The 23,491-nt window shown below is 41.4% G+C and overlaps 2 protein-coding genes across 2 annotated transcripts in view; one reads left to right on the forward strand and one right to left on the reverse strand.

Annotated features, from left to right (window-relative positions):
* Positions 1–1,144: 1,144 nt before the first annotated feature.
* Positions 1,145–7,937, forward strand: purab (purine-rich element binding protein Ab). Its single transcript, XM_084353303.1, has one exon. The coding sequence runs from the start codon at positions 1,254–1,256 to the stop codon at positions 2,097–2,099; it is 846 nt and encodes a 281-aa protein (XP_084209429.1). The 5' UTR covers positions 1,145–1,253; the 3' UTR covers positions 2,100–7,937.
* Positions 7,938–13,798: 5,861 nt separating this feature from the next.
* The window catches only part of psd2 (pleckstrin and Sec7 domain containing 2), a 37,870-nt gene continuing 28,177 nt past the window's right edge, over positions 13,799–23,491 (reverse strand). The window contains exons 7-15 of the mRNA XM_084353299.1: positions 23,414–23,472; positions 21,374–21,463; positions 21,209–21,252; positions 20,900–21,090; positions 20,699–20,769; positions 19,768–19,925; positions 18,842–18,986; positions 18,423–18,566; positions 13,799–17,980 (exon numbers count right to left, since the gene is read on the reverse strand). Coding sequence (XP_084209425.1) covers positions 17,759–17,980; positions 18,423–18,566; positions 18,842–18,986; positions 19,768–19,925; positions 20,699–20,769; positions 20,900–21,090; positions 21,209–21,252; positions 21,374–21,463; positions 23,414–23,472 — 1,124 coding nt within the window. The 3' untranslated portion in view covers positions 13,799–17,758. The remainder of the gene's footprint in view (positions 17,981–18,422; positions 18,567–18,841; positions 18,987–19,767; positions 19,926–20,698; positions 20,770–20,899; positions 21,091–21,208; positions 21,253–21,373; positions 21,464–23,413; positions 23,473–23,491) is intronic.

Genomic DNA, 23,491 nt, shown 5'->3' on the forward strand with positions numbered 1-23,491 from the left:
ACTCTAGACATGTTTTCATTTCACACATTACCTCAAAAAAGCCTGATTCACAAACAATATAAACAATTTTGAGTTAATTAAAGTATATTCTATAGTGTTCTTGCTACAGATTTTGTTTACTGGTATTTATAAAAGCCATCTAGTCCCATTAGGCTGGTATAGGATCAGCATCCATCAAGTCTGCTCCACTCCTCCGAGCCCGAGTGCTGCAGACCTCATAAGTTCATTTGTGATGTTCTGCTGTTACTGTTGTTTTAGCTTATGTGACCTTTAACAGCAGGATTCTGTCAAACTGGAACGAACGTCTTCAAAAAAACAAACACAAAATCTCTCTGAGATGAGAACATAGACTAAGCTACGTGAACTCCAACACAGGAATCGTACATTTCATAATTATACTATAAATAAATGACAGTTTCATTCTAAAATTTCTTCTACTATGTGTGTACATTAAATGTATGTGAATTCACATTGTTTTTTCCTTATTTCTGGATTATACGAGATACAATTTTTGGTATTATATAGTTATGTTTTCTCTGAAGAACCCTTTCAAGTCCATGGAGAAGCAGTGTCATACAAGCACGTCCAATCATAGGGTAATGATTCATGATGCTTCACAGTGTATCAGCCCCCTCCCTCAGACTCCCACACAACTATCATCTACTGATCATTCAGAAATTTCTTTCTTTCACCCTGCTCCCTCTCAACAGCCTGTCTCCTTCCACAGGGACTGTCCGGGTTCGCTGTCCGTGGTGCTGAAAGCCCCAAACAACTGTCCATGGTGCAGAAACACCCACACTGATACCCACCAGATATGACTTCCTGTTCTGCCTTGTACTGTTTATTAGACACTGTGTGTGTGAACCCCTCTATCTGCCTATCTACCTACGTATTTATCCATCTACCTGCCTGCCTATCTATCTATCTATCTATCTATCTATCTATCTATCTATCTGTTGATGTTAGTACTGCAGTGTTTTGGGCTCACATGGGTGGGGGTTAACTTTCAGTTGCAATCTATGGCTAGACTAAAGGCTGAAGAGAAAATTCTGCAAAACGTTGCAAAGGCAGCGGGAGTGTCTTGAACGCAGCCCGCTCCGAGTACTACAGTAACACTAACTACAGTCGCTTTCATTTTTTTCATCCTCGTCTCCTCTCTCGTCTCGCGATACAGCGGCGGAGTGGTTTGACGGGCAGTCGAGGTTGCAGCAGGCAGAGGGAGACGGTGGAAGGTAAAGCAGGGAGGCAGCATCATGGCGGACAGAGACAGTGGCAGTGACCACGGAGGGCCCACCGCAGGCCCCGGCTCGCTGCCCCCGGGTGCGATGGGCGCCATGTCCCGGCTGCAGCACGACACCGAGGAGCTCGCCTCTAAGCGCGTCGACATCCAGAACAAGCGCTTCTACCTTGACGTGAAGCAGAATGTTAAAGGCCGCTTCCTAAAGATAGCCGAGGTCGGGGCTGGGGGAAACAAGAGCCGCCTCACTCTCTCCATGTCGGTTGCCGTGGAGTTCCGCGATTATCTCGGGGACTTTATCGAACATTACGCCCAGCTGGGCCCGACCAACCCGGACATGGTGCAGGATGAGCCCCGGCGGGCGCTCAAGAGCGAATTCCTGGTGCGAGAGAATCGGAAATATTACATGGATCTGAAAGAGAACCAGAGGGGGCGGTTCCTGAGGATCCGACAGACCGTTAATCGGGGGCCCGGACTGGGAAGCGCGCAAGGCCAGACCATCGCTCTGCCGGCGCAAGGTCTCATCGAGTTCCGCGACGCTTTGGCCAAACTCATCGACGACTACGGTGTGGACGAGGAGCCGGCGGAGCTCCCGGAGGGCACCTCTCTCACGGTCGACAACAAGCGCTTCTTCTTTGACGTGGGCTCCAATAAGTACGGGGTCTTCATGCGGGTCAGCGAGGTGAAGCCCACGTACCGGAACTCCATCACGGTTCCGTGCAAAGTGTGGTCCAAATTCGGCAACACCTTCTGTAAATACGCGGAGGAGATGAGGAAGATCCAGGAGAGGAGTAGAGAGAAACGGGCCTCCGAACTGCTACCTGAGGGCCCGCACGGCGGAGATGACGGCGACGATGACTGACGCGGATTTTAAGAGAGCAGAAACGAAACAACAAAGACAAAACTGAACTCTGAGAGAAAACCGAGACTTTAAACTGTAAAATAGGAAGAGAATTTCCAAGGGAATCACCCCACACACACAACCTCCACAGACATGGCAGCACCTCTGCTGTCTCCTCGCTCATTTTACTGGATGTCACCCCACTTACCACCCATGTAACAGTAAGCCGCTGCTATCAAGGATTGAACTGTAAGATATGAACTGTTTCCTACTTGATTTAAATGACAATGAACAGAGTGTTTATATCTCTATCAAACGACAGATTTTGCACACATCAAAGCTATTTCGAGAAAAAAAAAAAAATGTTTAAATGTTTTCAAACTGGTCATATGCTAAGATTTAATCAAACATAAAACCAGAGGTCTATTATATAAAGTGACAGTCTTCATGTAGAACGAATATTTGACATCAGCACAAAGAGAATATATTGTGGACTTTATGAAACCAAAATCAGATGTATAGTTTATTATAAAGGTACGCAGAATAAATATGAAAGCGCTCTAAAAGTGTATGAATTGCAGAACGCGGCACTACAGGCCTGTAAACACCTGTCAGCATGCGTGTAGGCTCATGTTTTGAAAAGAAGTTTGGCAAAGTAGGCTATAGTCTTTAATTTGACCTAAAACGTCGTAGGCTAACGAAAGCATTTCTATCATGCCATTATGGAAATGATTTGAGACTCAAAGATAAATAGCCTATTTTGTGCGCCTCAAACAAATGGGATAAATCTATCTCTGAGCTACTATATTGAATATCAACCCTCTTGCACCATGTCCATATAAACTTAAATGAAAAAAGTGCTAACTTAGATGTACTAATTATGATTTTGTGAATCAGCTGTAAAAAAAATCCTTATTAAGATACCCACGTTTTCTGTGGGTTAAGTTTTTCTTTCTGTTACTTTGTTGTTTTTTCCTCTGGGGGGTGGGGGATGCAAAAGAATAAGGTCCACTTGTGGGAGCGCAAGGCGCGGAAACAGAAAAAGACGCGTCAGCGCAGCGCGCGGCGAGGCAACGCATCCTCTCTGACGTCATTACGACCCGTGCCTTATACACTCCACTCGTTTACGTGTTCTCACGTGGATGGTCTGTGACCTCGACCGCTGTACGTTTTCATTTACGAGTGCTGTTATGTAGGCCGAAAAATATACTCACCAGGGATGCGGGATGCACACTCCTGCGTTGCATGGAGCATGGGTGGCAACAGCGAAAGTAAGCTGAAAGGCTGCTGGGAGCTTGGGGGCCAACAATGGCATTGGGCAGAGCTCCAAGCTGGCCCTTCAGAGAGATGAGGTGCTGCCGTACGTACACTCTGGAAACAGGGGGGCCAGTGTGTTGTGGCACCCTGGAGCCCAGAATCCCTAGCAGCACCCCTGGCCTGGTGGCCTCTCCCAGAGTAGAGATGCGTCTCCCTGGAACTTGGAGAATGACCCAGGAAGTACCGCCTGTGGCAGCACTGGGTCTGACACCCAGTGGACCCCATGGAGATTCATCTGGAGATGTTACGGGTGGCTTTGCACACCATATGCACCATGATGTTTAAAAAAAATAAAAAAAACAGCAACAACAAAAGAAATAAATCAGGAGCGTCTGGATGAGGATATTTGTCAGAGCTGAGATGCTGTTTAAGAATCAGGCAGTCAGCCGGCCAGGCCAGCCAGCCGGTTTGGTCCCGTGCCGTCAGTACGAGTGCAGTCCAATGGATGTAGAGGCCTATCAGTTCAGGGCCAAGGCAGTATCTATCTCTTTATGGTGCTACAGCCCCTTGATCGCTCCATGGGGGCCTCGCCGCTCAGAATATGTCACTTTTGCATTATGTTTATTCTGATGCTCTTTTTCTTTTCTTCAAAGTTCTTTTCTCCACATTTTGTTGTCCGAAGCGTGTCTGTCTCTCTCTCCCAGGCAGAGAGGACCGACTAGTGTAGGACATTTCATATTAGTGTGCAATATTGTGTACGTGCCAATAGTGGCATTGTATCACGTGTATAGACTATTAAAAGACGAAAAAATGTATAGGCTATGTGATCAGTAGATATTTGAGAGCATGACGATGAGGTTGATGCATCTGCATTATATTTCCGAAATGTGAAGTTTTTCTTCTCAAGCACTTGCTCAAAGTGGAAAAAAAAAAGTCAAGACTAGTAGTGAGGTATTTTTCCTGTCACGTTCTGTAAACCAGTAGGCTGCCTTGTCCGTCTTATCAGTGCACGTAGACTAGTGAGGGTGTTTTACGTCCCCCTACGAAGTCACCCCAGAGAAAAACCCTTTCCCTCCTCGTTCCTGCCCTGACACACACACGCACACATAACACAGACAGCCAACAACCTCTAACTGTATGTCAGCCTCTCTGCAGTGGCCTACACTGAATTGAATAGTATCTCCGGTCCAGGGGTAGCTGACACACACACACACACACACACACATACGCAGTCTCTCCCTGTCGAGGCCTCTTGTTGCTATCTGAGTGTTTGGGAGGCCTCTAAAGTATTTTGAATGGTGTCTAGAGCTGCACAAGGCCTCCTATCATTAGAAGCCAGGAAACTGTGTGTTTGGAGCCTGAGCGCAACCCCTCTCTCTCGCCTGGGACTGCCGATTGCAGGGCAGGTTAACTACGATTTGACTTTGGCTCGTCTGCGGTTTCACTTGAGTTAGACGATAGTGATCGGCCGCAGCAGACACAAAGGACAGAGGAGTTTGTTGTTGTTTTCACAATGAGGATCACAATCCTTCTCTCTGATTTAGTGTGCTCCTCTTCCCCACTCGGGGACTCAAAAGCATAAAAAAAAGGCCCCGGTTCAGTGCACCAAAACCTGCCCAAATACGCTCTGCCAGACACACAGTCCATTCCTTCTTTTTGACCCGATCGACCTCTCGGCTTACACTGAAGTGCTAGTTAACAATCAATATGCTCCAAGTAGTTCGTTCACCTATCAGCTTTATTTAAAGCAGGTTGGCTTACAACAGTAAATGCGACTGAGCCTGGTCACAGGCCCTGTCCGAGTGGCGTGCCACCTGGGTGTATGAAGGGGAAATACAGACTGCTTGGATTTCAGCTTTATGGGCCTCAGCTGGATAAAAGCTGCTAATGTAGTTACAGCCTGGGCCTCCCAGACATGTGGGATAGATGAGGCTAGCCTGAAGCATACCTGGGCTAAAACAGTATCAAAAGTCCTGTTGAATCCTCGCTATAAAGAGTTGATCTGTTTGATTGGGCATGTCTGTGGCAACAGACCAAAGAAAAATGTTCCAGAAAATCCCATCTGTTCCACGCAGGACGTTTTGGCCCAGGTTTGTCTCCGAGTGTTGGTGAAAGGCCTGATGAAGCCTGGCACTGCACTGTAGGGGCTTACCGGCAGCAGCCTACCACGACCTACTGACCCGGCTGTAAGACAGATCCAGTTAGGACTTTTCTCTCTGTTCTGGAGAAGAACAGGGAATCTCTTTTCCCCTTTGGTGGAGATTACTATACTTCCTCACACTGCCCTGAGAATTATAAAAAGCCGGTTTCCATTAAACACATGTACGAGCCACCTATGACTATGTGCCCAGCAAAGCACATCGGAGGTCAATCTGAGTTCATCTTGAGTTCAACACAAACCCGGACTGTCTGTTGTGATACGGCACTTATTTCCCAAAGTGTTCTAGCTTTAGCTTGATTGAATTTAGGCCTCCAGGAGGCTCATGCTACATGAAGACTGGAAATACAACACTTCCTTTCGCTTTTTCTCTTTCTCTAATGGCCAAATATAAGGAGAGCCTGAACCTGCTCATTGACTTCACTTTGTGAATGCCTCACTCTGTGAAACGCACACATTTTCTTGAAGATTAAGAGACGAGTTGTCTTGTTCTGTTACAGACTGTAATCGCCAGGTGCTACTGGGTCAGTTGTGTTTTTAGTGCAGAATGATTCAGTAGTGACACACGAATCGTAGCTGCGTCGGAGTTACAGAGGAGGAGGGCTGAAAACAGTGGGTTTAAATCTGATTTCTCGGTTTATGAGAGCTCACCCGGTGTCACCGCAAAACCTGGAGTGACCTTGCAGCCATGTTGTGCCCACGTTACACGGTCATCCATTTCTAGGACTCAAATGCAAAATGGTAGGCAGATGTTTTCCGTCTTGTTTTCTGTAGAAAAAGCGTCAGTGGTCAAGCTGTGTGCTGTCCTCAGTGGCTCTGGCTAAGTTCAGTGTACATAGACGATGGTTCACTGAAACTGTTAGCATTAACAAGAATCATGTTTTGATTTATTATACAGCAGTAGCCATCGTAGCAATCCCTAATCGTGATGTTATCTTGTCTTTTGTTTGTTAATACTGCAGTCTTCATTTTGTCAAATATTTATTGGAAGAGCTTATTTTTGTTGCTCAAGCAACAGGTGATCAGACCATTCCTTACACATTTCAACTGATGGCTGTAGAAGAAAAATCTCAATGGTAGACGTGACTCTGATGAGCAGCAGTAGCTCCTTGTTGCATTAAGTCAGATTGCTATGATGGCTCCAGCTGTAAGTGCTTCGCCTGCTTGTTCCTCCTGAACGGGGAGATCGTTCATGTTTCTGACTGCATTCAAACAGCCGCATGTACATGACATGTAACAGCAAACTCCTGCAAGTGAAATGTGGGTGGTGGCGACCTGCCTCTACCAAATGAAAACAGACTGAACTTCCATAAGTTGTTCCAGACAACCAAATCTGCTCTGTTTCTGGTTTTGGTGTGTAGTCTTTCATTGGCCGTTCAGAGTTCCTGGTTAATCACACAGCCAATCGCAGCCTCTGGTCAAAGCCAAGCACTATATGACTCATCACAAACCACTGACAGAGGAGCTCATTCAGCACGTCTTCTGTTTGCACACGCACAGAGTAGTAGGGTCCATCATGTTTGCAGACTGTATAGGCTACTGTTGTGTATAGTTATAAAGACGTTCTTCAGATGTTTTGAAGATGTTGGGAAATGGATCCTGGATTTTAAGGGGTGGGGTCAATGCACAATGAACATATCCCATGTCACCGTTTGGTCTAAATCCCTTTACCATCCCCATATGAGATAATATGTTGTATCTTTCAAAAATATTTTATCTGTGGCGTGTGTGTGTGTATATATATATATATGGTTTGTTATATATGATGCTCCTCCTTTCAGAAAAATATAACATGTAAACAGGAAAAACATATTGCTGTTTTTTTCCTTTGTATTTTATACTTACAGAAAGCATTGAATAAAAATGGATAAATACTTGCACTTTAGATATATTAAGAAAAATAAAAATCTGCATATTATTTTTGATAGGGATCTCACATTCAAGAGTATAAACTACAGGCTTTGTGACTATTGCTGGACAGAGATGTATTGAGTTCTACTTATTGAAGTATATTTTGTCTGTGTGTCAGAAGGTTTACTAAAGTAAATTGCATGATAAAGTAGTGCTACACCGATATTGTTCTTTTTTTTAGTTGGTAAAAATGTCTGAAAACTGTGATAACAACCCTCTTGTATCATGTTTAACCTCTCCTCACCCCTTCTAGAATATTTCTTTCTGAAATATGGCCTTTCCTGACTACATGACGATGGTGCTTACTTTGGCTTTGACATCAAGCTCATCCTATACATCTCAACATCATCATAACTCACGTCGTTACACTTCATTACTTTCTGTTATGTACTCTCACTACCTTATTAAATTTCCGTTGATGGCAAAAAAAAAAAAGATGTGTGCTGTTTTGTACATTGCTGTTTGTTTTAATGTTGGGGGAGTCTTGTTGTCTGAAAAATGACTAATCGCGCAATAAAAAGTCATTCCACATGTCCCTGTCTCCGCACAACTGTCTCAACACTACTGTCTGGGCTCAAAAAGTAAAATTAAACAGAAACTGAAATTAAAAATATTAAAATATCCATTATCTGTGAGCTGAATGTTGCAAAATGTTAAAGGAGCCATTGTTTTAATACATATATGCACACGTGTATTAATTTTGTATAAAGACCATGTATGAACGGGATGAACTACCTATAATCATTTCAATCTTTAGAGGAACTATGTCCCTCTCAGCTGTTCTTGGAAAGCTTCTTCATGCATTAATCAACAATAATAATAATATTAACAACAGTGGATGGATTCAAAAATCAGATTTTAAACAGTGCTCACCTGCTTTTGGCTTCTGGAGTGCCACATTACAGCAGCCGCAGTAGGAAGGACGACACACTGTTACCGACCAGGTGAGGATTTTTCCGTCTGTAGTGGGCAACAGGTCAGTGCACCGAAAGCAATAAAACTGATGGTGCCTCACATTAATTTCTCAGCTATCGTGAAACAAACATTATAACCAGGAGATTTGGTGGCAGTGATGTGAAGAACAGTGGGAGTTTCTACAATGATTCATAGCTCAAGTGAAATTTTAACCATAAAATAATTTTAGCTGACACTGGTCAATAATGAAAAGACATGTATTGTTTAAACACAAAGGTTTCAATAAGTGACTTTTCTGACACAGAACAGACTGATCTAAATCGGGTATTTTCACAAATAGCACAGTGGTAATATTCAACTCAGAAGCTTTATCGTTTCTGGAACATACAATACGTGATTTCTTTGAAAAACACAGTCTCTTCCCTTTCTTTCAATGCAGTTACAGTCTAAGGGGAACTAAATGTCTAATTAGTTTTAAGTGGATTTTTGGGTTTATCTATAGGTTTTTGGGCTCTGTTATAAGCTAACTGGGGATATTTCAAAAGGAGCAGGTTGCTGACGAGGCAGCATCAAGACAAAAAGCACCTGTTCAGACAGGTAATGTGTAGCTGATAATTTGTTAAAACTAGCTGGCTGGCAAACTAACTTACACTTTGGTAAGTTACTATAATGAAAAGAATATAAGCTGGCCATGATTTCACGAGGAAAATTCAAACAAGTTGGCCAGTTCATCATGTTATATTTAAAAATTATCACATCGAAACAAACATTCAGTAGCTAAGGCAATAGAAACAAAACACACGAAGATTACACACTTACATTTTAAAAATGTTTTTCTTTTTCCATTGACAAAGAGAATTAATATTAACTAACTAGGTGTTGAAGCTGTTTTGTGATTTCCAAATGTTTCAGCTGAATAACTACTCTGAAATATGGCCTGAATGTATAACTGGCATTTGGACAGGTCAGAGCAGGAGAAGCACAGCTGTTACTAAGGAATTACTGAGACTGCATTTCTTGTGCTACTTTACTAGCTAACGCTATTTAACTAGTTTTTGATATTTTACTAGCACACACCATTTAACTAGCTAATGTTATTGAACTAGCTCACACTTTTTTACTAGTTTACACTATTTTACTAACTTACTTTATTTTACTAGCTTAGATTATTTTACCAGTTTAGATTATTTTATAGTTTACATTATTATACTAGCTAACACTATTTTACCATCTTACATTATTTTACTAGCCTGCTTTTTTTTACTAGCTTACATTGTTTTACTAGTTTAAACTATTTTACTAGCTTACATTATTTTACTAGCTTACATTGTTTTACTAGTTTAAACTATTTTACTAGCTTACATTATTTTACTAGCTTACATTGTTTTACTAGTTTAAACTATTTTACTAGTTTACATTATTTTACTAGCTTACAGTCTACTTTGCCAAAATACTTGATAGGTCTTTGTCTACAGTGTCTTTTCTTTAGTCAAGGTTAAACATATTGTTTGAGAGTAATAAATCATAAATCTTACCTTTGTGTGGCTCCTCCTGTGGTTCAGTCACATAGTCACACAGCTCATCTTCTTAGTGGTGCCATATTAGTTGGCCACTTGATTTCACATCTTCTTGTATCAGTAAAAGTATTTTGGGAACATTCTTACATTTTAAAAATGTTGACATGTTGAATTGATATGAACTAACTAGGTGTTGAAGCTGTTTTGTGATTTCCAAATGTTTCAGCTGAATAACCTCTCTGAATAAGGCCTGAATGTATAACTGGCATTTGGACAGGTCAGAGCAGGAGACGCACAGCTGTTACTAATGAAACTAATTAAGACTGCATTTCTTGCGCTACTTTACTAGCTAACACCACAGACATGTACACACATCAGACCCTCACTGAGCGATACGTCGGCGTCGCCGCCATATTGGAGGAGGCAGCTCTGCCCCGTGAACTAATACAAGTGAATAGAGTGAACTTTATAAAGCTCCTTCTACAAAGTGCTGTAAGTTAATGTCTCTCATTTACACATTCACACACATACGAATATATTCAGGAAACAGATAGGAACCAGAAACAAGTCTGTAACGTCCTCCGATGATTATAAACGTTAAGTACTCCTTACATGTTCAGTATACAGGTAGGCACCAGACCACCGGATGTATTTTTATAATGTTTTTATGAGTATTTACAGCTGCATGACAGTTAAATATTGAATCTGTGTCTATAATAACCAGATCCTGACATGTGAATGTGGTGTCTGTCTACCATACTGTCAACTTAAATATGGACAACTGACTGCATAATATATGAATCAGAATCAGAAATACTTTATTAATCCCCGACGGGAAATTGCTTGTGTTACAGCTGCTCCCATTCAAAGTCAAGAATGGCTATGACTATAAAATAGTCGTAGTAGTAGCAGTAATAATAATAATAATAATAATAATAATAATAATAATAATAATAACAATAAATATATAGGCCTATATATGGTGCATATTTATAAAAGAAGCCGACTGCAACTTTTGTTTTGTTTTGTTTTTTACCATGAAATATTATTTTATACAATATCATATTTTATAATGTTCTGTCATGGAGTTTATCACTTCACTGCTAAACGAAAAGAAAGCAGGCTCACTGCCAGTTGCAGCTTCTTATCTTGATTTACGGACTTAATTCTTTGTCTCCATGATTGTTATTATTCAAAAATCACTGTATTTATAAAAACGACATTGGTGCTTTTTATTCCCACAGACGTCACATGTACATGTCAGGATCTGGTTATTATAGACACAGATTCAATATTTAACTGTCATGAATCATCACAGTAATAGAGTTACATACATTGACAGCTCTAACACTCATAAAAACATTATAAAAACACATCCGGTGGTCTGGTGCCTACCTGTATACTGAGGGAGTAGTTAACGTTTATAATCATTGTTTTTGGTTCCCATCTGTTTCCTGAATGTATTCGTACGTGTGTGAATGTGTAAATGAGAGGCATTAACTTACAGCACTTTGTAGAAGGAGCTTTATAAAGTTCACTCCCTTCACTTGTGTTAGTTCACGGGGCTGAGCTGCCTCCTCCAATATGGCGGCGACGTCGACGTATCGCAGCAGCGGGCCAACCCGCTCAGTGAGGGTCTGGTGTGTGTACATGTCTATGGCTAACACTATTTAACTTGTTTCTGTTATTTTACTAGCTTACACTATTTTACTAGATGGAGAGAAATGTCTCCATGTGAGCAAAACTTCTAACAAGAACAAACTAAAACCTTTTTTAGGTTAAAGTGGGTTTTGGGGGCTAAAGTTAGCATGAGCAGACACTCAGCAGCTGAACAGGTAGAGGCTCGCTAGCCTAGCAACATTACAGGTAACACTCACTCTCTTAAAGTGACAGGCTCCCTCTGTAGCACGACTGAGCTGTTTCCATCTCGATTAAAATACCCACTTTTTCAGTCATTTCCAGCTCAATATACCAGTATGGTTTTTTTTCTTTCCTTACAGACACATATAAATATGTTACCATCATGTTTTTCTCTCTATGTTGAGGTATCACCACTTCTCTGTACCACTACAGTGTAGAGTCTTTCATGTCCACGAGACAAATGACTGCACACTGTGGAAAATGTGGACCAGTGCTGATTCCTACAACGCTTATTATTGAACCATATTCTCTACCATAAATCACAATAAAAGGTAGTTCAGGGTGAATAATATCAGCCTGGACCGTGCACAAATAAAGCCTTAAGAAAATGAGTGACCTCACCAAAAATTAAATATGTATTTGGTTACTTGCAAGGAGGAAACTCATAAAGAAAATGTGTTTTTCAAATGTGCTGACAGTTAGACAGGAAATCTATTTGATAAAATGTTAAATTATGTATATTTATACCACCAGCAAAAAGGCTCATCATTGCACATAGCAATACTATTATAAAAATATAATAAAAATGTTTTGTCCCACCAATTCACAGATGTAAAGGCTGAAAACAGTCAGCTCATTAAGCTGTGACAAAAGAAGGTGACAGCATTTTTGTTTTAGCTAAAATGATCAGTCATTTCTGAATAATAATATATAGGCTATATAAAAAACAGCTTACTATAATAATAACCACGTCTATTTGACACTGTTGGGAAGTATCAGCAGTCAGTATCATTAGATTACCAGTGTAATCAGTATTTCTCAGCTGCTTTAGCTGAGCGTCTTCAACGTGTCTGCTGATGCTGGAGAAATACTGAGACACCTGCGGGAAAGATTTAAGTGGTGGAGAAGGCGGTGCCTTTTTAAAGCAACATTATGTAACTTTTTTTTCCTTAAAATAACAGCTGCCAAAATCATGTTGATGGTACCGTGTCTTGTAATAGGGTGAATGGTGTCTCTGTCTCAGCCACTCCGCCCCCCATCACTTGTTTCTGCACTATGTCACTTCAGTGAGAGGGCGGGATCACAGCGTTACATACATGTTTACTTCAACATACAAGTTGTATGATGTACATTGTTATGACATGATGGGTTTGTTTGTAATTAGCACCTACATTACGTCTGACAGATTGTTACAGAGCTGAGATTTGTATTAACGACAGTGGTGTTGAACTGTAGGGGGCGCCAAATTGCACAAAATGCCAATTTCTACATAATGTTGCTTTTAAGTTTGAATGTGATTCATTAAAAGTACAGGGGGTTAGATACAGTTGCACCATGATTTCCTGGAAGCTGCTCCACACATTTTTTTTTTTTTTTGCAAAAGCTATGAATGTTACACTGACAAATTTATACCAATATCTATGTGCTTTTGTGAAGTTATGCTATAACATAAAATACCATATTAAGCCTTTCTTTGTGAATTTTTACTTTGGTATCAGCCCTGTGCCGAGATACATACTGTAAGGGTGTCTTGTCTCAGGATCTCAGATAGTCTATGCTCTCACAGACTGACTGGGTACTTGAATGCTCACAGCTTTGCTCTAGTTAACAGCTGTTTTATGCTTTTGAATTTAGTTTTTTAATTTAGGCTAAACTTTAGGCTAGTGCCGGCCGTGAAGGTACCGCAGGTGGGCTGAAGACATCACTTACATTACACTGAATTTAATTTAATTTTCTATATTGTAATTAAGTTAAAAATGACCATAACATATTTATGACCAAATATTTACTTGAGGAATAGTCAGAGCTGATAAAACAAGGGAGTAAAATCAGGTGTTATTCTTCATTTATGTTTAGGGAAACACTTCATGGTCGTCTCATTCGTTTATCAGAGTTGTGATTAATATTTTGGGCCCCAGAAGATTTTCTGATTTCAAATTGAACTGCGTTATTCTTAAGTATGGGAACGTCTGCTTTAGGCTGCACATTTTCATAAGCATCTTCCAATGCATTTACCCATGTTGGAAATGTTGCATTGCAGGTTACTCAGGTAACCTTTGTTTAGCAGTTGACAATGTTAATAAATCACAACCACAACCATCTGTATAAAAGCTTACTTTATGAAGCACAGACTAAATATTCAGTAAATATGTCCTTTACATAGTATGAGCATCCTGTCAAAAAACAGTTCCGATATACAAACAAAAAGACAGATTCAATGCTGACATCAAAGTGCCGAAGTTGTCATTTTTTAAATAAAACATAACAATCAACAAATATTTTTTCGTCACAATCCTATATTACAGCACAGGCCTACCCTAGAACATCGGGAAACAATGGTTAGCACGACAGCCAAAGTGACTATAAGGGGAAGTCTCCCTGTAAGAAAGCAGTTATTTATCCTAACAATACAGCTTTATAAAACGGTACTTCCTCTCTGAAAACTCAGCTCCACTTCAGCGTTTTGGTCTGTACAAGGATCCACGATTCCAGCTGTGATTCCAGGTTTCCAGCCAAGTCCCGAAAGGATCTCAGACCCCGTCAGTCACTATTAATATGATATACGAAGCAGCAGAAGCACTGTGACCAGAGCAAAGATATGAGAGTTCATATGCTTGATATCCACAGCTCTGGTTATGTCAACATGCCTCTGTGCCACACCGAGGCTGACTGAGGGGGCACTAAGCTCACTGATCTACAGTTGTGTCATAAGCAAATTACGTAGAAAGAGGAAAGGTGTGTTTGTGTGCGTGTGTGCGTGTGTGTGTGTGTTTGGGATGAATTAAGGTGCTCACAAACAGCGGTAGCGCCACCCCTCCCACCACATCACCACTTTCTCACATAACACAAGTCCTCCTTCCACGAGAAACAGGCTTAATATGTTCTGTTCCTCTGTTTGGAAAAATGTGTGCTGGACGACTGTTTTGCCTATTCTTGGCTGGCAGAGACGGCATTACTTAGAAAACCAAACCGGCCTCTTCTTCTTAGAAAACAAGTCTTTTCTCCTCCTCCTCCTCCTCCTCCTCACCCATGTGGAGGATGTTTTGATGGCTACTCTGCTGGTGGAGTTTTTTTCTCTGCTGTTCCCCTCTCCAGTCCAGGTCTCTTGACTTTAGCACGTTAAGCTGGAGCAGTCCTGCTGCTGCACTCTCCAATCAGCCGGTCTCTGTCCAAAAAAGGCCGAGGCCTGTTTTACCAAAAACATCTTCACCCGTTAGGAAGGATGACAGTAGAAGAAACACACCAGTACGAGGGACTGACAGATTTGTTGTTCTTGTTTTTTTAGGGCTGATACAGATATCGAAACCAATTATTCGTGATCGAGGAGAGCAATAACTGATATTTGGAAGCGATTAAAATGTACTGTACTTAAAGGTAGTTACTGTACTTAAAGGGTAAACCAGGGCCCCATATTTACAAGTTCGGGTGTGTAAATGACTCATACTTAGTGAATCAGTCCAGCAGGTCGCCTCAGCTGGCAGCCGCAACATGGCCTCAATATAATCCTTTGGGGCAACTCCGACCGTCAAAGTCATGTCCACAAAAGTGCTTGTTTTTGCCATTGACAGGCTGAGGTTTTAATTTAAATGTCTGACAACATTAGGGAACGTTTCCTACAGAGATAGACCTTTTTTATTCAAGAGTGAAATCCTTTTTGTAACCAAAAACAAGTATTATTCAAGACGTCTCTGGAAATCATCAGTTAGTCAGTCATGCCTTACAACTTAAATCTTGCAGTCAGTTCCTCCAGAAAAACTCCAAACTCGTCCCTCCAACCGTAACTCTCATGTTTCACTGTCATATTCCTGCAACAACTCACATCTTGCAAGAATTCAAAACCAGACTTCTCCTCGACTTGTGTTTTTGGTTACAAACACACAAGGATCTTATTGTTTAAACAAATGGTCCATCTCTGTAGTAACAATGTTCCTGTAATGTCTTCAGACACAACTTCAGAATAACAACCTCAGCCTGTAATTAGCAAAAACCAGCACTTTTGTGGACGTAACTTTGACCGTCATTGTTGCAACAATGGATTACACTGCAGCCATTATAGCCGTGTTGTGGCTGCCAGCTGAGACGATCTACTGGACTGATTCCAGGACTTTCGCTTAGTATGAGTCACTTACAAACCGAAGCAAGTAAAAATAGGGCCCAGGTTTAAAAATACCAGAATTCCCCTTTAAGTACAATGTTGAGATACTTGTACTTTGCTTGAGTATTTCCATTTTTTGCTACTTTATACTTCCACTCCACTAAATTTAAAATAACCTTAGTTACTTGTTATTTTTAAGAACAGATTATTCAGTGTTGACAGGTCATTACTCGTGACGTGTAACCAATCAGTTGTGGGCGGGATATTGATAGAGACTACAGACAGCGAGGATGCTGCCTCAGAGCCAAAGTAGCACATTTTTATATTATTTTATCTGCAATTACAAGAAAAAACTCACAGTAATGAATAATTGGAAAAATGCTGAAAATCAGATCCGATTATGAGTCTGTCCCTCACAAGTACTGGTAAATGCCCAATAGGAGGCCAAACAAGCCATGATAGGTCCATGAATCAGAACACAGTTTGGTTAGATGTTCTGTTAGAAGAGCTAAAGCTACATCTTCTGTCATCCTTTGAGCTGACGGTGCTTTTGAGAGATCCAGGCCTGATTGTGACGGCTGTCTTTTTCAGCAGAAGGCCATTGGGTTGTTTCTCACCAAACGTGCTCGATAAATTCTTCATACAAAAACAGGACCCTGCTATATTTACTCCTCCCTGTTGCCTACAGCTTCAACATCTCAACCGGAACCAGTTAAAAAGAGCATGCACACACACATGCTGACCCGCCTCCTGCCCACACTTTTACTGTTCTGCCCTCCATTTCGATCTTCACACACCCAAACATATACTGTTACATATCAGCTCACCCTTTTGTGACATAAGAGGAGTAGTTTGGAGGATAAAACAGAACATGGCACAGTGCTTTAATTCAGTCACATAATGTTTTCCTCTTCACTCTAGATTTGAGAGTTGTTAGAAAAACAAAACAGAATCAACACGTCAGTATTTGGGGTAGCGGCAGCTTAAAAAATTCACAGAGACAGACTTGTGATCTCTCTGACAAGCGACTAACTAACACGCTCCAAATCCCTCAACAGCTAGTGTCAAGGTGCCCTTGAGTAAGGCACTCAACCTCCAGTTCCTCTGCTGGAACAGCTTGGTGATCAGTCCAAACCGCGGCTGCTCCTCTTGGCAGCTCCTTCACACTTAGAGATGCATTTGACTGTGTGAATGTCAAGAAAGAAACTGCTGAAAAAAGAGCGAGCATGCTCTGTGTAAACCCGTCCTGGGGTGAATAAAGGTTTGTAGACTTAAATAAATAAATAAATATGCTATACATGGCAGGGACTTGAGCCTTCTGAGAAGTTCTTTTGAGAGTTTTTGTAGCTCTGGGTCAGATATGTTGTATCTTCACTCGCCGCACTCCACCCATACTGTACTGTAGGTCCATACACGCGCCTGTGAGCGGCTTCGTGTGTAAACATGAATGAAAAAAAAAAAGGCCAAAATGCTACAGTAGTACCATCTCCATCTGACTGCAGGACGAGGACAGGACAGAGAGGACAAAGACAAACCAGTCTGGCTCTCTTTGTTCTCCATCTGGCCTTAAAATAATACATAAATTACTCAAAGTTCTGCTCGTAACTAAAAACACATTTCAACTAAAGACGACTGCATTGCTCTGAGTTTCATTTCAAAATAATACTGACGATGGTATAAATAGTGATCAGTCATGATCAATTTCATGTGCAATAACAAAAGTTCAAAGAACTGAGGTTTGGCGGGGTCACTTGTCGGGTATCAAGCGCTTCATCTCCTTCATCTATTGCTAAAGGACAGAAACTTATCACCAGGGTTGATAAATTCTGGGAAGGAAATGACAGTCAGGAGGAACGGAGGAACCCAAAACACAAAACATGAACAAAATAAAAAAAGAAGTTGGAAGATTGAGTTAGTTTGGCTTGGAGGGATGTTGTTTTGTGGTCTCTGGTCCTCCTTCCTCCCCTCAGCTCCTCTGTCCCGGGACAGCAGCCCTCCCATTTAGCCCGCCATGAGCCTGACTGATGGACGGGGAGGACTGCGTCTTGCGGAGGTGGCACTCGCGGCCGGACAGGCCACCCTCCATGATCAGGCCACCCATCACGCTGGCCTCGATCTTCTCAAGGTCGTCTGTCTCTGCGCGGAGTTTGGCCTGCAAGAGGCTGATGTACGTCTCATACCGAGTCTTCTGCTCAGACAGAGGGGAGGGGGAGAGGGAAAGTGAGATAAAAAGAAGATGAAACAAGAGCCTGTCACCTCAGAACTGGCTTTTTTATGTTAGCTTTAATTTATATTTCAAACTTTGCTTGATTAAGGCATTAATATGAGGACTGACCGATTGAAACAAAAGCTCCATCTATTATTCCATTTGCATGGTTTAAATTTGATAAAAGAAGCAGTTGAAGCTTGAGTTACTGTGTGTAAAATGAATGTCTTGCTTGCTACTATAAAAATGTATAGAAATTACATGTTAAATTATTATTAATGCACTAAAACAGAATGAGTATGAAGAGAAAAAAGCAGTGACACTGGCAATCTGTCATGATTTTTAGCTGCCCTTTAACTTCGTAAAAAAGACCAAATTAAAATAAAAAACAGGCAAATTGGGGAAATCCGTATAAAGCCTGTACCTCGTACGTGAGGTAGTGCTCTTTGAGCCGGAACTCCTCCCACTCGCGGCTTTTGGGGTCGGCTGAGGGCGCGTTTTTCCGGTGCTCCTCCAGCTCCAGGCTCATCTGCTTCAGCTTGCTCTCATGACTCAGCAGCTGCTCCTCCTGCACCAATCACAGGCCAGAGAAAAACCGGAAGACCCCCAACACAGCCAATCAGATGTAAGCAGACACAAATAGAATATGTGAAAATGCCCAGAGATGTTTAATAGGAGGGATTGTACATGCTGCTGCGTCGATCAACTGTATATTATGTACAATGCAAAATATCAACTAAATATTTACAATCTTACTTTATGTGTCTAGAGTAAATATAAGCCAGTAGAGTGTGATGCTCCTGTTCCTTAGGTATGTCATCATTTGTGTGTCTGTGTGTGTACCTGGTTGAGTCTGGTGGATGAGGACGGCAGGATTGGCCGACAGAATTTCTTCATGGAGCCAATGGCGGCAGGGAAGGCCGGAGCGGAGAACAGTGCCGCCACAAGGTTTATCCGGAAGATCCAGGACATCATCTCCTCCTCACTCCTGGAGAGATCGAGAGGGAGAGAAGAGTGAGGGGGGGGGGATGACAGCAGGTGAGTGTGTACAATGATAATTACTCAATTGATAATTATTTTGTTATCAATTCAGTTTTTGGGTTCTCCTACAAGAAAAAGCCCAGTACATTGAACTGGCTCCACACAAAAACAAAAGAGAAAATATTTCAAATTCACACAATTTAAGTTAAATCATGTCATCCTCTCTAAGTCGCATCAACTATTGAGTGAATATAATTCATAATTTTTATCTCAAATGTAATTTGGCTTTTTAGGCAAAGAAACTGTGATTTTTTAAACTAGTTTTGATTGTTGCTTGCCCACAGAAGCAGAACTCCAGACTGAGTTTATATAACTTGCAAACACACAGAAGGCTGTATGACCTTCAAGAAGAGTTTGATTCATACTTCACACTTGCAAGTTTGATTTTATCAAAATGACAAACCTACACAAATTCCTATCTGTTCAACTGTGTTTGAATTCAGGTATCACAACTATTTCTTTTGAAGATCTAAATAGCTATTTGTCAGTGTCCTGAAGAAATCCTTTCAATGTGCATTATTCGGTACTTTATAAACTCTTATGGAGGAGGTGAGACATAGAAACAGCTCATCATCATCCCCATCCTTCCATGAATGCAAAGTAATATGTAAACAAACATCTCAGTATAAACAGAAACATTCCATTGTTTCCATTTTAATTCTTGTATTTTGGAGTTTTAACTTTCTGAAAGCGTAAAAAACATCTCAAATTCGGATTGGGAGACTTACGGGGCATGCAGCAGAAAGACCCTCCAGTCCGAGGTTTTGAGCTTCAGTACGTTGGCTCTCTTGCTGTAGTCGGTGGCCCGAGTGGCTAAAGCGTGGTGGATCCGCACTGCGTTCTTCAAGTCCACCTCTGAAATGTCGGCATCAGGCTTGTACTCGTCCTGGGCAGGCAACAAAAAAAACCAACAGGCAAACATAAATTGCAGGTCTGATGTTTTGGAGCCTGTTAACGCTGTTATGTTTCAGTCCATTTAGTAATTTTGTCTCTTATAGCAGAGAAAAAGTAGCTGATACTCAGTGCAAGGTTATTATACTGAACTAGAACTACATGTGGACAAAACAATTTAGGTAACTAAAATTAAAATCAAATATTTTATTTAATGATACTGTGTACTTTAATTAAAATTAACTTAAATAAAATATCCAGGAAATGTCTTAAGTTTTGGTCAAATTTGTCAACACAACATGCATTGGTGCAAATATTTACTGAGACTGAGGATGCTATAATTATTGTAATACCTGTTCTGAGCTTATTAAATCTCGCCCCAGTATATTTTATATTTTAAACAATAACAACTAAACTGAAGGGGGCAAAACCACTCTGTAAGGAACTGAATTGAAAACAAAAATGAAAAACAAAACGAAAGCAGAAACTATAAAAACTCTGACTCTGTGTATCTGTAACATCCAAATGCCTAAATTCTCACAACCTTACATGGGGTCAGTACAGCCTCTCTACCAGCAGGGGGAGACAAACACACAGTAGAGCAGCTAAGCCTCATTTCCTCTCTTAATGCTCTTTCTAGCTCACTCCCTCTCAAACACACAAGCGCACACACACAGAGCAGAGCAGCTAGCAGCACCCACCACCGCAATGACAGCGGTGGTGGATGTGTGTTTCTATGGTAACAGAGCAGAAGATGAGATGCGGTACCTTCTGGAGATACAAGATCATCCCCTTCAGAACCGCATAGAACTTCTTCCAGCCACGGCGACCCCTTGGGGCTGGAAAAGAACAAGACCTCTAATGTCATACTTATTCATGTCGTACATATTTACAGTAACTTATAAGAAATGTGGTAACTTCAGTCAAATATGTGTGTGTGTGTGTGTGTCCATGTATATGATCACTCACTGCGCTTGCCATCCATGTCGGCGTGGCTCTTGCGGGTCAGCACTCCGTGTTTGTAGGTGACGGCGTTTAAGAGAATGGGGATAGCGATGAAAGGGTTACTGCCGTCCGTTACCCTGGCAACACGCTTACTCCCGCCCTCACACTGCTCCTCCACCAGCTCCGACAGACTCTTCCTCAGCTCCTCCTCCTCACTGCACACACAAATACCCATTCAGATAAACCTGAGCAGCACACATTCAAGTGTACTTCTAACAAAACTTGCGCACTCCAAATACTTTCCCTTGTGATGGACACAAAGTGAATACTCACACGGCCCACTCCAGCTTCTCATTCTTGATTGAGTTATACAAGATCTGTGTGGGCAAAGCGATAAAAGAGAGGAATTCTAAACATCTTTTTTCTTGGATTTCTTTTATTTCAGAACAGGAATGTGAAGACATGCTTCAATTCTGAGACTAAGAAGTACATCCACACCTTTAATAAGTCTTTAGGAAAATTTTTGCCATCGTTGAGACCGTCGAGATTACTGATGAACTGTTGGCAGGACATCTTCTTCCCAATGTTCTAAGGAGAGAATAACAGACAGACAGAAATAAGTTTATACATTTAGGATTAAACCTCACCTTGATTTGTTGTGCGTTTGGATCAATCTTTAGTTCGGCTCAGTGTCTAGACGAATGTTCAAATCCCAAAGCAGCTGATAATTTCAACCCATTTTAAGAATGCAGCTTTGCAACTGTCCACTGGGTGGCAGTGTGATGCTGCTGGTTCTACTGGTGGTGGTGGTGGCGGTGATGATGGTGAGTGTGGCTCCACCTCCATTAGAGCTTATACAGTGTCAGCTCTCCTTGGGTCTTAACCTCTAATTATGATGCATCATTAGAGGGTGAAAACATAGGTAGGTGTTTGTGTATTAATTCCCCTCTCTGCCAGAACCAGGCCTGTTACCTACACAGACACATATTTTAGAATTAAAACTGAATAGACCCACTGCTGTTACAGAAAAAGAAAAAAAAAAAGTATTTGGTTCGTGGCTTTTTATTCACATTTTCCTCTGAGGAGGCCACGTAACAGACGAGACAACCCAGTTCCCTTTTTTAGGAAAGTACAAAATAACATGTGTCATGACGTGTTGTATGCTCCATCTACTCATAATATCCACCGAATAATGAACGTGGTGTAGTTCACAGCCACAGTCCAACCTCATGAACTACTCAGTTTAGTATTAAAAGCAACATTATGTAACTTTTTTTAACCTTAAAATAACAGCTGCCAAAATCATGTTGGTGGTTCAGTGTCCTGTAATACGGTGAATGGTGTCTGTCTCAGCTGTCACTTGTTTCTGCACTGTGTAACTTCAGTGAGAGGGTAGGATCACAGCGTTACATACATGTTTACTTCAACACACAAGTTTTCAACACATAACATTGTTATGACGTAATGAGTTTTGTTTGTAGTTAGCACCTACATTACGTCTGACAGATTGTTACAGAGCTGGGATTTGTATTTACCACAGTGGTGTTGAACTCAGAAACTGTAGGGGGCGCCAAATTGCACAAAATGCCAATTTCTACATAATGTTGCTTTAATACATATTTTCATGCAAAGGTAGCGAGACGGTACATTCTCACTAAGTTAAAATCTTATATTTTAAAACATGTAGCCTCTTCAAAATTAAAATAGTTAAAATTCAATTCAATATTGTGATTAGTAGCAGTGGACAGGAAAAAGGGACAGATCAGTTGCATTTAATACAGCTAATAACTACTGCAATCGATTGGAAGTAGAATAAATATCAACACAATCAGCTATTGAATATTTCTATGTGGTAAACAATACTTACGCAGCCAAATACATTTGTGTCACTGGACAATAATTTTTAAAAAGTTAATATATTACTTGGTATGATTCCTTTATTACAAGCCTAATACGATATCAGTTTCAAAACTACTGTATGACTTAAATGCTATTGTTAGCTGACAGGAGGAGGCATAGATGTCAGTGAGGACAGTGTTAGTACTATAACTATACTTACCACCTGCAGGGGCAGACAGGGACCAGAGGGCCAGATTTGGTTAGCGGGGGGGAGGATTTGAAAGGGAGGAAAAGGACATTGAAAAGAGAGAAAGGATATTAGAGGAGAAATAGTCATTAAAAGCACTATTAGCATGGACTGAGTGGACTTGAGCAGGAGGGTCGAGGAAAATCACAGCACAGGGGCCTACGATACTGAATGTGTTATGTTGGCCAGAGCACAGTGCTCCAGTTTAAACTGAGCAGATGAGACTGTTTGAGGAGAGGAGAGAGACAGAAACAGGTCAGAAAGTAGGCCGTGGAGGAGAGGGAAAGAGAGAGGAAAGGGTAGAGGGAGAGAAGAAGAAATAGATGGAGGAGGAGATGTGAGCTGAGACCTGCCACCGCTGACAAAAGACCGTGTTTATACTTTGTTCTGCAGGAGGATTAGAGAAACAGGTATCTTGCAGCAGCAGTAAGATGGAGAACTCCAGTACGTACATGTCCGTGCAGATCTGTGTTGAGTAGCATGAGGGCGCAGGTTAATGTGTGGGCTCCGTCTGCAACAAGACAATGTCA

This window comes from Pagrus pagrus (genome assembly GCF_965226575.1).
Source record: "Pagrus pagrus genome assembly, chromosome: 5".
NCBI lineage: Eukaryota > Metazoa > Chordata > Actinopteri > Spariformes > Sparidae > Pagrus > Pagrus pagrus.